A 14,597-nucleotide genomic window follows, 5' to 3' on the forward strand; every position below is an offset into this window, starting at 1 on the left:
GGGGAGAAATCCCCCAGGACCCCCCCCATTAATATGTGGACCTTTCAGCCTTTGCTGAACCCCCTCAAAGGTAAACCTTTCCCTCCGTTGCCCTGTGGAGGTTGGGGGGCCCTTCTGGGTCTCTGGCTTCCCCCCCCATCCAGGGTCCCTCCCTGGGGAAGGTGGGGGGTGGAGATCTAGTAGAGGGACACTCAGGCAGGCGACAGCTAAAGGGGCCACAATTTGACATCCTTTTAATGTTCTTCTTGTATTGCACCAAAGACCTGAGGGGATCTGATGCTGAAGGCCAGTGAGGTTGTCAAGCTGTTTTTAGAGGTATGTAGGAAGTTCCCTTCTCGGCTAACAGAATAAGAACAACCGAGCTGGAAGGGACCTTGGAGGTCTTCTAGTCTGACCCCCTGTTCATGCAGGACACCTTATCCCAAAGGTGCTTTTTCAAGAGGCAACTGGGCTTCATTTTTCCTTGAAGATGTTTCACTTCTCATCCAAGAAACTTCTTCAGTTCTTCAGTACCAAAGAAGCTTCTGGGATGAGAAGCGAAACTCCTTCAAAAGAAAAAAACCAGAAAGTCCAGTTGCCTCTTGAACAAAGTACCTGTGGGACAACCTGGATGACGGAGAATCTCTACAGACTTTTAGCGATGCAATTTGGGCTGAACCCCCTTTGGATGGTGTGGGAGCAGGAATGGATTTCCAGAGGGAAAAATTGCAGACTGCAAGAATCATTCGCACCACTCGGGTGACCCTGAGGAGACAGATAAACCTCCAGGAGCTTCAGCCACCCTCTCAAAGTTTGGGGATTGAGTGGAACTGCAAGATGGAAACAGTTGTGGGCAGCTGGACAGCTTTTCTCCCAAAATGGGCTAGTTTTGCAGATTTGTTGCAGGAAAATTTTTGACCTCTGTGGGTTCCAATTTGGGGGCTATTTTGGATTATTTTTAAAGCACTGTAGAGATAGTCCTTGACCTATTTGCTTAATGACTTAGTGGAGTTATAGCAGCACTGAAAAAAAGTGGCCTTGACCAGTTTTCACACTTACGACTGTTCCAGCATCCCTGTGGTCCAAATCCAGGCGTTTAGCCACTGGCAAGTATTTATGACGGTTGCGCTGTCCCAGGGTCACGTCATCAGTATTGGTATCTTTCACATCTGGTGTCCCACAAAGTCATTGGAGGATTCGCATAACTACTTCACAAGTCATTTCACAATTGTAGGATATGACCTGCCAATTATGGCAAAAAATGGGGTGCAGCAACTGTCAAGAACAGAAATTTTTGTCTCAATTCTGATTGGAGATCTAGTTAGTACTACCTGTACAGTTTGGGGGCAATATATCCAACCGTCATGAACGATAACCGCAAAATACATCCCAGAGACAGTAAGAGGATTAAGTCAGCCAGGCCCTCCCCTCCAGCTGCCTTGCCAGCCCCTCCACAGACCCCACAAACACACATATACATGGAATCATCTTCTCCTTTCTCATCCCTCCTCCTCCTCATCCCTCCTCCTACACATCAACACCCAAAGTATGAAGAAGAAACAGAGGGAACCTGACGTCCCAGAACACGAGAGCAAAGATGAGATTGCTGCCGTTACTGAAACATGGTGGGATGAAACTCAGGAGGAAATTTTTCAAAACACCTAATAAAAAGAGGTGGAGGTGGAGTTGCACTTAAACTAAGGTGACCAGATTTTAACATTGGTAAAGAGGGACACCATTGTGGGTGTGGCTTATTTTGTGGGCATGGTTTGGAGGTCATGTGACTGGGTGGGCGTGGCTAGCTGGTCATGTGACCGGGTGGCCATGGCTATGTGTATAGGGACTACTCAGAGGGCTGAAAAAAGTCATTTCTGACAGGTCCTCGCACTTGTTTTTTTATTATTATTTTTTATTGCAAAAGTTTTACAATTACATTTTCACCCCATTTTTCCCCCCCATCCCACCCCCCACACCCCACCCTAACCCCCCAACCCCCCCAACCCTCCCCCCTGACTTCCACAAAATATAATCCCATCAAAATCCCCTGTTTATAAAACTTGAACCCCTCCGACCCCCTTAAAATTTTTTTTTTTTTTATCTTCACAGTTTTCATACATTTCTATTTTTAGATAATACTTTCAATGAAAAACTACTTGATACTTTCTAACTTGATATTTGTTCTGCACATAATCTATCCATTTTTTCCATTCCCATTCATAAGTCTCTTGTGAGCGGTCTTTTAAATATGCTGAGATCTTCGCCATCTCCGCAAAACTGGCCATTTTCAAAGTCCATTCTTCGATAATGGGTAAAGCTTCATTTTTCCAATATTTACCTATCAATAATCTCGCTGCAGTTATCATGTACAATATCAACTTAATTTCATCCAGTGTAAAACCCTTAACTATACCCAATAAAAACAATTGTGGAGAAAATGGAATTTTTTTCTTCAAAACATTCTGCATAACCCACCATATTTTTATCCAAAAAGCCTTAACTTTCTTACAATTCCACCAAACATGATAATATGTAGCATCTAAACAATCACATCTCCAACATTTTGGCTGAACATTAGGATACATACAGGATAATTTCTTGGGATCTAAATGCCATCTATAAAACATCTTATAAAAATTTTCCCTCAAATTCTGCGATTGCGTAAATTTAACATTCTGAACCCATATTTTCTCCCATGTTTCCAACATTACTGGTTCTGCAAAATTCTGTGCCCATTTAATCATGCAATCTTTGACCAATTCAGTTTCTGAGTCCCTTTCTAACAAAACATTATATAGCCTTTTGATATGCATTGGACCTTTCTCTTTTATATGTCTAACCAACTCTTCCTCATGCAACATAATACCAGTTTTTTGGTCCTCTTTCCATCTCAGTTGAAGTTGATTGTATTGTAGCCAGGTTAGGTTAATCCCGTCAGCCAACAGTGTCTGTAGTGTCTTCAGTTGCCATCTGCCCACATCTGTAAAAAGAACCTCTTTATATAAAACCCCCCCGAGTGACATTGTATTTGTATTCCAAATAATATGACCAAGATCCAGCCACAACGGTATTTTATAATCCCATTTGATTCGGTGCTTCTTCCATACTCTCATCAGAGAATCTCTAAGTATATGACTTTTAAAAACTTTATCCACTTTGTTGTCATAAAACAAGTAAGCGTGCCAACCAAGTTCGAGATCAAAACTTTCTATATTCAATATTCCAGTCTTTTTCCTTCCAAACCAATCGCTTGCTTGAGTCAAAGCTGCTGCTTCATAATATAACTGTAGGTTTGGAAGTTTAAGACCTCCCCTTTCCGGAACATCTTGCATAATTTTCAGTTTTTTCCATGTCTCCATGTCCTTTTGTACCTCTCGCCACAACACCTCATAATTATTTTGAATCAGTTTCATATTAGATTCTGCAACCTGAACTCCTAAATATTTAACCTTTGAGACAATCTCAAAACCTGCCCTCTTTTCAAGTTCATGTTTTCGATCTTGTGTCATATTTTTGACTATCATCTTAGTTTTTTTCTGGTTCAATCTAAATCCTGATACTGTACCATAATCTTTTATAATGTCTTTCATCAGGATTATTGATTCCACCGGCTGTGTTAGGGTAACAACCAGATCATCTGCAAATGCCCTTATTCTGTAATCTTCTTGCCTTATCACTATACCTTTCAAGCTGGTCGAATCTCTTATTATATTCAACAAGACTTCTAATGTTAAAATAAATAGCAAAGGGGATAACGGACAGCCTTGTCTTGTACCTTTTTCAATTTTAAAATCTGTTGTCAAACTTCCATTAATAATAATCTGTGCCTTTTGCTCTTGGTAAATTGCTGAAACCGCCAATATAAATTGATCCCCAAAGTCCCATTTTTTCCAAAGTCTTTAATAGAAAATTCCAATCCACTCTATCAAAGGCTTTCTCCGCATCCAAAAAAGCCAGCACTGCAGGGATCTGTTTATTCTTCTCAAGATATTCCAATAAGTCTATCACTTGCCTTATATTGTCCTTCATATATCTACCCTCTATAAATCTCGCTTGATCATCGTGAATCACCTCTTTAATTACTGGCATCAACCTGTTGGCTAATACTTTTGCATAAATTTTGTAGTCATTATTCAGAAGAGATATTGGCCTATAATTTTCCGGTTTTTTAGGACCTGCATGCTCTTTTGGTATCAAAGAGATATAAGCTGTTTTCCATGATGGGGGTATTTTACCCCCTTGTTGTATATTACAAAATAAGTCTCTAAGTTGTTCCACCATTTCTACTTGCAAAGTTTTATAATACACTGCTGTCAAGCCATCTGTTCCCGGAGCTTTGGCAGTTTTCAGTTGTTTTATTGCTGCAATTATCTCCTCAGCTGTTATAGGATGATTCAGTCTTTCCTTTTGTTGATTAGTAACTTTTGTAACTCTTTTATTTTCTAGATATTTTTCTATAAGTCCATTCTGTATGTCTTCTTTAGCATATAGTTTAGTATAGTAGTCTACAAAAACTTCTTTAATTAATTTTTGTTGATAAATTTCTGTCCCTCCAATATCAATACAGTCGATGGTCCGCATACTCTGCTTCTTCCTTAAAGTATAAGCCAGCCATCTGCCCGGTTTGTTAGCATTACAAAATGTATTATGCTTCGCATATTGTAAATTTGTTGCAACTTGGTCCGCCATAAGCATTTGGAATTGGTCTTTCAAAAGTTTTATAGCACTACGTGTTCTTTCATCTGTTGGATTTTTAATAAGTAACTGTTCTTTTTTCTTTATTTCTACTTCAATTTCAGATCTTTTCTTTTGTCTATTCAGTTTATGTTTAGAGTTCATATGAATGAGTACCCCTCTCATATATGCTTTGCTCGCGTCCCACACAATTTCAATAGGGGTACCCTTGTTCAAATTAATGTCAAAAAATTCTTTCATCTGCTTCTTAAGTTCTGTTATATTTTTTTCATATCTAAACAAATTTTCATTTAGTCTCCATGATCTTCTCTCAATTTTTTCAGTCTCGATTTCTATCCATACTGGACTATGATCAGATAAAGTTCTTGGAAAGATTTTAGTCCTTTTTGTTTTAACAAGTAAATCATTTGATACTAAAATAAAATCAATCCTTGAAAAAGATCTGTGTCTATCAGAAAAGAAAGTATAGTCCAAGTCTTTTAAGTTATGTATTCTCCAAACATCCTTTAGTTCCAAATCTTCTTTCATTTCAAAAAAAGTTTGTGGTAGTCTAATCTTTGACTTCGCCAGACTTTTTTTTATCTAATTTGGAATCAATTACTCCATTCCAATCTCCCATAATCAAAATTGATCTATAGTCCCACTGCAATATTTTAGTATGCAAAATTTTATAAAAATGATCTTGCTGTTGGTTAGGAGCATAAATCCCAATCACAAGAATTTGGCCATATGCAGTACACAGTTCAATTGCTACAAACCTACCACCTTCATCTACTTCTATAATTTTAGCTGATAATCTTTTATTTATGTAAATAACCACGCCGTTCTTTTTTTCCAAATTTGAGGCTATGAAATGTATTCCTAACTTTAAGTTTATCAAATATTTTTGATCTTGCGTTCTAATATGAGTTTCTTGTAAACAAATTATATCATTATTAAATTGTTGTAAATATGTAAATATTTTCTTCCTTTTCTGTGGTGAGTTCAGTCCATTCACGTTCCAAGACAAAAACTTAACCATCATGCATACCTTTTTGAAGCAACGAGCAAGATTGCCGGATGTCTTCCGAGGCCGCCGACTTTGCTCTCCCCATGGCTTCCCTTTGTTCTGTAGTACTCTTAGCTCCTTTTTTATATTGTTGTGCCATAGCTCTTTCTTGCAATTGTTTTTCTTTAAGTTGTTTTGAAACTGCACGAGTTATTCGCTGGTCTTTAGCTTCAGCCATACGCTCTAGGTCCAATGCCACATCTCTTGTAGTCAGAATTGGAGAAGATTCTAACGGGTTCCTCCAGAAAACCTCCTACAGCACCCTGCGCTTCTGTTGGGTCTAATTCAATCTGCTTAAGTTGCACTTCCAACTCTTGCTGGGGTTGCTTCTCCTTCTCACTCTCCTTTATCTCCAATACAGTAGATGAACGTGGAGATGGTGATCTCTCCTTGAAAACATTATAATAAAAATATTCCGCTTTTTCAACAGTATTCAGTCGATGTCTTTCCCCCTGATACTTCAGAATTATGCCCGTTGGAGCATCCCACCTAAATGGAATCTCTAATTTGTTTAATTCCTTTACCAAAAAACCAAAATCTTTTCTATCTTTCAGCATCTTTGGTGGTAATTATTTATAAATTCCAACCTCAGTTCCCTCAACTTGCACAGAGGAAAGGAAAGATTTTTGCAGAATATCATTTCTCATTCTTCTATCTGTGAAGTATATCACCACATCTCTTGGTAGTTGTCTTTGTCTGGCCACCCATGAGTTCACTCTGTAAATTTTATCTATTTTGTAAAAGATCTCATCAGGATTAATTTTTAACAACACAGCCAAGGCATCAGCGCAAACCTGTCTCAAATCTTGCCGGTCACTTTCCTTAATCCCTCTAATTCTTATGGCAAATTCCATAGACCGGAATTTCATCATCGTGATTTCGTCTTCAACTCTCTGCATTTTATTATCCACATCAGAAATTTTAAAATCAGTATCCTTTATTTTGACATTCACTTCTTGGTCCTCGCACTTTTGACTGGTCCTCACACTTGTGACCATCCTCACATTTATGCCCGTGCAGCATTCTTAACAACCATGTCACTCATTTCACAACTGCTTCTCTTCACCATGGTGATAAGATAGGGCAGTCAAAAATAACTTTTTCAGCCCTCTGAGTAGTCCATGTGCACAAAAGGACTACCCAGAGGGCTGAAAAAAGTGATTTCTGACAGGTCCTCGCACTTTTGACCGGTCTTCGCAGTTATGACTGGTCATTTATGCCCGTGCAGCATTCTTAACAATCGTGTCACTCATTTCACAACTGCTTCTCTTCACCATGGTGACAAGATAGAGCAAAAATGTAAAATGTGAGGACAGTCGTAAGTTCGAGGACTGGTCAAAAGTGTGAGGACCAGTCAGAAATAAGTTTTTCAGCCCTCTGAGTAGTCCATATGCATAAAAGGATACAGCAATAGAGAGGATGAAGGAAGGAAAGGGAAATTAGAGTAGGAGTGAGGGTAAGAGAGGGAGGAAGAGAGGAGAAGGAGAAAGGAAGAGGAAGTAGGGAGGAGAAGAAGAGGGTGGAGGGAAGAGAAAGTAAGAAGGAAAGGAAAGAGAGAGGTGGTAGGTTTGAGGAGAAAGATTGCTGTACAATAAAAAAGATGAAAGGGAAGAAAGCCAACCCCAAACAAATATAAAGATATTAAGATAAAGAATGAATTGTTAAACTTTAAAGAATAAAAGAGAACAAATATGAATGAATAGCAATAATTAGAAACACACATACGAACATACAATGTATTTTCTTTGAATAGAATATTTGGCTGGTTCACAAATTTAAACAGTGTTTAGTCATTTCAATTAAATTTACAATTTCTATATTTCCTTTTTGCCATATTTATTCCTCATCTATTTTTTTTTAAAAAACATTACCCTTCATCCTCATCTCTAATCTTAATCAAATTCAATTTTTCCCTTTATATTATACCCCTTCCCATTGTCATTATTTTTATATCCATCCTCACATTGGTTAATTATGTAATTATGTAATACAGTTGTTTAATACAAATTCAACATTTTAATATAAATCAATTAGTTATATAACTATCCTTTTTGTATATCAATATGAACATGAATATTCCAATTATTTCCATGCATTCCAATTTCTTACAAATCAATTAATTATATTTACCAATAATAATAAACCAAATAATTTCCCTCATATATTCCTCCAAACCACAACTTAACCATTTCTGCTTTCAACACAATATACAATTAATAGTATCACAATTATTACAATTCCCTAGTTAAATAGAGCTTTTCTTCTTTTGTGTTTTAAAATCTTGAACTCTCCTCCTAAATTTCCCATTGTTTGCAGTTTTGCACCTACCTTTTTTGGTGAGGAAAAAGAAAAAGAAAAAGAAATCTCTCTCTGCCTCATTTTGTCACCTTGCAGCAAAGACCCTGCTTTCGCTTCTTCAGCATAGCTAGGGGGAAAAAAATCTGCTCCAGGAACTCTTTACACTGATCACCTGTAGGGCGGCCCTTTGAAGCCCAGCGGCAAGAGTTTAAAGAGTTTTTTTCCCTCTAGCCATCAGCTGGGACTCGGGAGGCAGCCGGGACTAAGGAGGCAGAATGAAAAATCAGGACTTTTTTAAAACGCCGCGGGACGCGGGACAAATTGCTAAAAATCGGGACTGTCCCGCCAAAAGCGGGACGTCTGATCACCTTAACTTAAACAGCTGCACCTTTGTAGAAATGCAAAAAGTAAAAAATGAAGAAAACCTCCTTGAATGCATTTGGGTTAAAATGAAAGGAAAACGGAATGAGGTTGCCAGAGGTGTATACGACGGACTGCCCAATCGGAGGAACTAGATCAGGGGCGTCAAACTGAAGAGTGCTTGGATCTGGCCCGTGGGGAACAGATCGGACTGGCCCACAATGCCTCTGCCAGTGAAAACAGAGCTCGGGAGGGAAGTGTGTAGCCCTACCAGGCCCCGTTTTCAGCTGCAACGGCCGCCTGCACTCCTCCGCCAGCGAAAATGTATCCTCCACCCCCCCCAGCTCCATTTTTACGGGCAGAGGATTAGGAAAACAAACTAAAAGCAAAAGAAATGTTTCTCCTTTTGCATTTGAGCATCCAAGAAGGGACAGGAAAGAGGAAAGGCAAAGAAGGAAAGACGAGAAGGGAGGAAGGAAGGAAAAAGAAGGAAAGAGGGAAGGAAAAAGAAGAAAAGGGAAGGGAGGGCAGGAGGAAGGAAGGAAGGTTATGAGGGAGGGAGGATGTGAGAGAAGTCCTGTCCTAGCACTTGGCCACCACAGGTGCCCACAAGAAGAGTGAAGATGAGCTGGCCACGCCTACCCAGGGACATAACCCTGATGCAGCCCTGAAGGAAATAAGAGTTTGACACCACTGAGCTAGATGCACCTTTTGCTAAACATTTAGCTGATGAATAGAAAGCAGAGGAATGGGGGACTTTCCCTATCCTGGCAACTGGGGAACACCCAGTCTCTGCACCTAGTGGGAGGACCAAACAGGTCCCCAATGAGTCTTCTTCATTTAAAACGTTCTCATAACTGCCCATCTTTCTGTCAACTCTATGCAGCTCCCAAAAGGGTGTTTTTAAAAGTATCCAACACATTAAAACATAAAAGAAAAACCATCAAAGAAAAACCTGGTGCCAATCCATGCCACCTTCTCCTTGTCTGACCTCCCAGCGCCTGGGGAAAAGCCAGGTGTTTAAAGGCTAAAGGGGTGGGGGATTTTTAAGAATATGGCTCATATTCTTAAAAATAAAGGCCTTTTCTGTGGGGGCACCTGTCCTCTGGAATCAGGTGCCCCCAGAGATACGAAGAAACCTAGACCTCAGTGCCTTCCGCCGTGCCCTTAAGACCTTTCTTTTTCAGCAAGCCGGGCTGGCTTAACACATTTTTTAAAATGTTTTTAATGGGTTTGTTACTGTTTTTTAACTTTGGGGCCAAACGTATTTAACTGTATTTTAATGTTTGTATTTATGTTTTTACTTTGGCTGTGCACCGCGCTGAGTCCTTCGGGAAAAGGGCGGTATATAAATTTGATAATCATATACATATACATATACATATACATATACATATACATATACATATACATATACATATACATATACATATACATATCACACAAAGGTTCATTGGCCTTAGAGAATCCCTTTAGCAGTTTCTGCTGGAAGAGAAGGGGACCATTCAGGGAATCCAACTGACAGCTTCAGATGCTTGGGGATGGTCTTAATAGGTCCCCACATTTGGGAAATCCACATAGATTATATCAAACAATGGCAGGGAGAAGCTCCTTTGCACCCCCAACAATGAAGGCCAAATGAGCCCTAGATTCAGCCACAACACACTTGCTTCAATTAGGCTCTGAATGGGATGACCATTTAAAGGCAATTTATTAAGAGTATTGTAACAACGAGATTTCGCTCAATGAAAAGAGGGAATCCAGGACACAGAATCAGGTTTCATTTTATACTCCACAACAGTAGAAAAAGTAAAAAGTTGATTGCATGGAAAAAATCAGGGTCGATAAAAATCAATTTTAAAATATGAAAATCAGTTTTTTTAAAACTTAAATCATTTTTTTTATTTTTATCAAATTTATTTTAATAAAATGCTTTTGGAGTAAAAATCTATTTAAAGATAATTTTCTATCAAACAATGGCAGGGAGAAGCTCTTTAACACCCACAACAATAAAGTTCAAATTAGCAATAGATTCAGCCATAGCACAATTGCTCCAATGAGGATCTGAGTGGGATGAGCATTTAAAGGCAATTTATTAGAATATTGTAGCAAAGAGATTTCCCTCAATGAAAAGAGGGAATCCAGGACACAAAGAGCTGCTGATTCAAACTCAGGGTCTCCTAAGGTCCCACAATAGACCCAACTGGCTGCCCTTCATGGGCTGATATGAATGCCCCCCCATCCCACCTACGCCCCGGACCGTAAAAACCCGCGGCACTGCGCAGGCGCCATCTGCCTTGTTGCAGGAAGAAGGATGCTGATTGGTTACGCTCGGAATGTCGGCAATGGGCAAATGGACTCCGAGGGGTGGATCCTCCAAAGGAAAAGGTGGAATTAGTGGAGAGAAAAGGGCGTGAAGCCACCACTTCCCGAAACAAAGCGGGAAACGAGGGAAGCGGCCTGAATCGGTGACAGAGGAGGCCGTTTGATGCAGATTTAGCGCAGGGGATGCTGGGAATTGAAGTCCGGGAGGGTCTTTCTGGAGGTCTGGGAGCACGAGGCCTAGTCTGGGGGCGGCCAGGTGGCCGGGGAGGGAGACAGGATGTTGGGAAGGAGGCTGTGTCCACCTGGAGACTGCCTGGGAGGCCCGTGGGAGGCGGGGGCTTGGGGCTGGGCTTCCCCTGCGGGGAAGGGGACGCAGCCATGACCCTCTTCTCTTTCTCCCCTGCAGGAGGACGGAGGATTGCGGCGGATGCAGGAAAGAGGCACCGCCCGAGAGGAGGAGGAGGAGAGCGGGCCCCACGGAGCAGCCCTGCCCGGTCCTGGCGTGGCTTCCCTGGCAGACGGAGGGGAAAGGCCAGGGGGCTCCGGGGCTGCAGGAGGGAGGAGCCCAGGGGGAGCCCGGGAAAGGCAGCTGCCTGGAGGGCGATGCGGGGAGGAGGAAACAGACGGAGACCCCGAGATGGGCCTGGAGGGCGGAGGCTCCTTCGGAAGACCCCGAAAGCCCCGAAGGATCCAGGAGGAAGGAAGAAATTATCAGTGCCCAGAATGTGGAAAAACCTTCAAAAGTAATGGAAATCTTCACAGCCACTTAAGGATCCACGCAAGAAAGAATCCATTTAAATGTCTGGAGTGTGGAAAAAGCTTCAAAAGTAATGGAAATCTTCAAAGGCATCTAACGATCCATTCAAGAGAGAAGAAATACGAATGCCCGGAATGTGAAAAATGCTTCAAAACAAATGGATATTTTGAAAACCATCTAAAAAACCACTCAGTTGGAAACCGATATCAATGCCTTGAGTGTGGAAAGACGTTCAATCGGAGATCAAATCTTGATCAACATCAAAGGATCCACTCCGGAGAGAAGCCATACGAATGCCTTGAGTGTGGAAAGAGATTCAGTCAGAGGGGAAACCTTTATAAACATCAAAGGATCCACTCAGGAGAGGAATCCAATAAGTGCCTGGAGGGTGGAGGGATCGACAGGAGAGGAAAGAGGCACAAATGCCCCGAATGTGAAAAATCCTTCCAAAAAAACGGAGATCTTCAAAGGCATCTAACCATCCACACAGGAGAAAAGAAATATCAGTGCCCGGAATGTGAAAAATCTTTCAAAAGAAACGACCATCTTGAAAGCCATCTAAGAATCCACTCAGGAGAGAAACTGAATAAATGTCTGGAGTGTGGAATGAGCTTCAGACACAAGAGCAGCCTTTATAGACATCAGAGGATCCATTCCGGAGAAAAACGTTATAAGTGTTTGGAATGTGGAAAGAGCTTCAGTCATAGCAGCAGCCTTTATACACATCAAAGGATCCATTTGGGGGGGGAACCATATAAATGCCTGGAATGTGGAAAGAGTTTTGGATATAAGAGAAGCCTTAATAGGCATCAAAGAACCCATTCGTTAGAGGAACCAGATAAAGTCCTGATGTATGAAAAGACATTCAATCACAGTGGAAACTTTTATAAACATCAAAGGATCCACACAGGAGAAAAACCTTATAAGTGCCTGGAGTGTGGAAAGAGCTTTGGTCATATCAGCACCCTTTCTAGACATCAGAGGATCCACACAGGAGAGAAACCTAATAAGTGCCTAGAATGTGGAAAGAGCTTTGGTGAAAGGAGCGCCCTTTATAAACATCAAAGAATCCATTCTGGAGAGAAACTGAAGAAATGCCTGAAGGGCGGAGAGTCCTTTGGAAGACCTGGAGATCCCCAAAGGATCCAGGAGGGAGGAAAGAAACATCAGTGCCTGGAATGTGAAAAATCCTTCAGAACAAACTACAATCTTCAAAGCCACCTAAGAATCCACACAGGAGAAAAACCTCATAAATGCCTGGAGTGTGGAAAGAGCTTTGGTCATATAAGCAACCTTTATAAACATCAAAGAATCCACACAGGAGAAAAACCACATAAATGCCTGGAGTGTGGAAAGAGCTTTGGTCGTAGAAGCATCCTTTATAAACATCAAAGAATCCACACAGGAGAAAAACCACATAAATGCCTGGAGTGTGGAAAGAGCTTTGGTCGTAGAAGCATCCTTTATAAACATCAAAGGATCCACACAGGAGAAAAACCTCATAAATGCCGGGTTTGTGGAAAGAGTTTTAGATACAAGAGAAGCCTTAATAGGCATCAAAGAACCCATTCATTAGAGGAACCAGATAAAGTCCTGATGTATGAAAAGACATTCAATCACAGTGGAAACCTTTATAAACATCAAAGGATCCACACAGAAGAAAAACCTCATAAATGCCTGGAGTGTGGAAAGAGCTTTGGTGATAGGAGCACCCTTTCTAGACATCAGAGGATCCACACAGGAGAGAAACCTTATAAATGCCTAGAATGTGGAAAGAGCTTCAGTCAGTTGGCAAACCTTTCTAGACATCAGAGGATCCACACAGGAGAGAAACCTAATAAGTGCCTAGAATGTGGAAAGAGCTTCAGTCAGTTGGCAAACCTTTCTAGACATCAGAGGAGCCACACAGGAGAAAAACCTCATAAATGCCTGGAGTGTGGAAAGAGCTTTGGTGATAGGAGCAGCCTTTACAGACATCAGAGGATCCATGCCGGAGAAAAACATTATAAGTGCCTAGAATGTGGAAAGAGCTTCAATCAGAGAGGTTCTCTGTATAGACATCAAATGCTTCACACAAGAGTAAAACCATATCAGTGACTGGACTATGGAAAGTTTCTGGGAGAGCGGAAGTCTTTATAAGTATCAACAAATCAACATGGGAGAATAACCAGATAGTTAGTACTCGACTTACAGCACTTCATTTAGTGACTGTTCAAAGTTACAATGGCACTGAAAAGAGTGACATACGCTCTTTTTCACACTAATGTCACATGATCAAAATTCAGACGCTTATAAATTGATTCCTTTTTATGACGGCAGTGTTCCAGGTCTCGTCACCTTTTGTGACCTTCCTACAAGAAAAGTCAATGGGAAAACCAGATTCAACTTTATATAACTGGCAAGAAAGGTAATAAAATCCAATTTTATTGGATTTTATATCCCTGCCTGATCCCTGTCCAAGGGCTGTAGTTGAGGGCTGCTCTGACACAGGATCCAGCCCTCCCTCCGCCCGGCCTAAAGCCAGTGCTGCAGTGCTGCCTGCCCCAAGAGGAGATCAACCCTGCTGGTAATTCAATCAAGTTCAAAATTTGAGGAGAAAATTTCGCTCTCTCTTTCTGTCCTTAAACTTGGCACCATCTAACAATATGGTGTCAGGAAAAGGTGCCTCACCTAAGCAGAAATAATGGGGGGAGCTCACCCGGGATGATGAAACAAAACACCGAACAGCAGGGCAACCCAAAGGGAATGCGATGGGAAGTTCATCCAGAGCTACATTAATGAGTGGCGCTTCCTGTAAGGATTGCCTCTCCTTCCTACTTAAGAAAGTGAGAACTCTTGAAACGTGGTTGTTCAAAAGGATTCTTTTATTAAGCAGAAGTGAGAGCCATCCTGGTAAAGCAAGATCTGACTACCCTTAGGCAAGGCAGTAGGATTAAAGTGGTAGAGACCCCTCCCTTTAAGTCAGAATGCAGATGTTAGCCAATATACAAGTGTGAAGATGTTTTCTTTACTAGTTTCTCTGAGAACCCGAACAAACATGCATTCACACCATTATCCTTTAAAGTGAAAAAACCCACATGGCTATCCTAAAAATCCCTGCAGGTAAAGGAGATCTCAGGGCTCTTTGGCGCCAGGATA

At 41.1% G+C, this 14,597-nt stretch overlaps 1 protein-coding gene across 1 annotated transcript in view; it reads left to right on the forward strand.

Annotated features, from left to right (window-relative positions):
- The window catches only part of LOC139325603 (uncharacterized), a 101,097-nt gene that overhangs the window by 10,645 nt on the left and 75,855 nt on the right, over positions 1-14,597 (forward strand). The window contains 1 exon segment of the mRNA XM_070955530.1: positions 11,418-13,548. Coding sequence (XP_070811631.1) covers positions 11,418-13,548 — 2,131 coding nt within the window.

This window comes from Pituophis catenifer, unplaced genomic scaffold, assembly GCF_029215685.1.
Source record: "Pituophis catenifer annectens isolate HBS135680 unplaced genomic scaffold, rPitCat1.0.hap2 SCAF_17, whole genome shotgun sequence".
NCBI lineage: Eukaryota > Metazoa > Chordata > Lepidosauria > Squamata > Colubridae > Pituophis > Pituophis catenifer.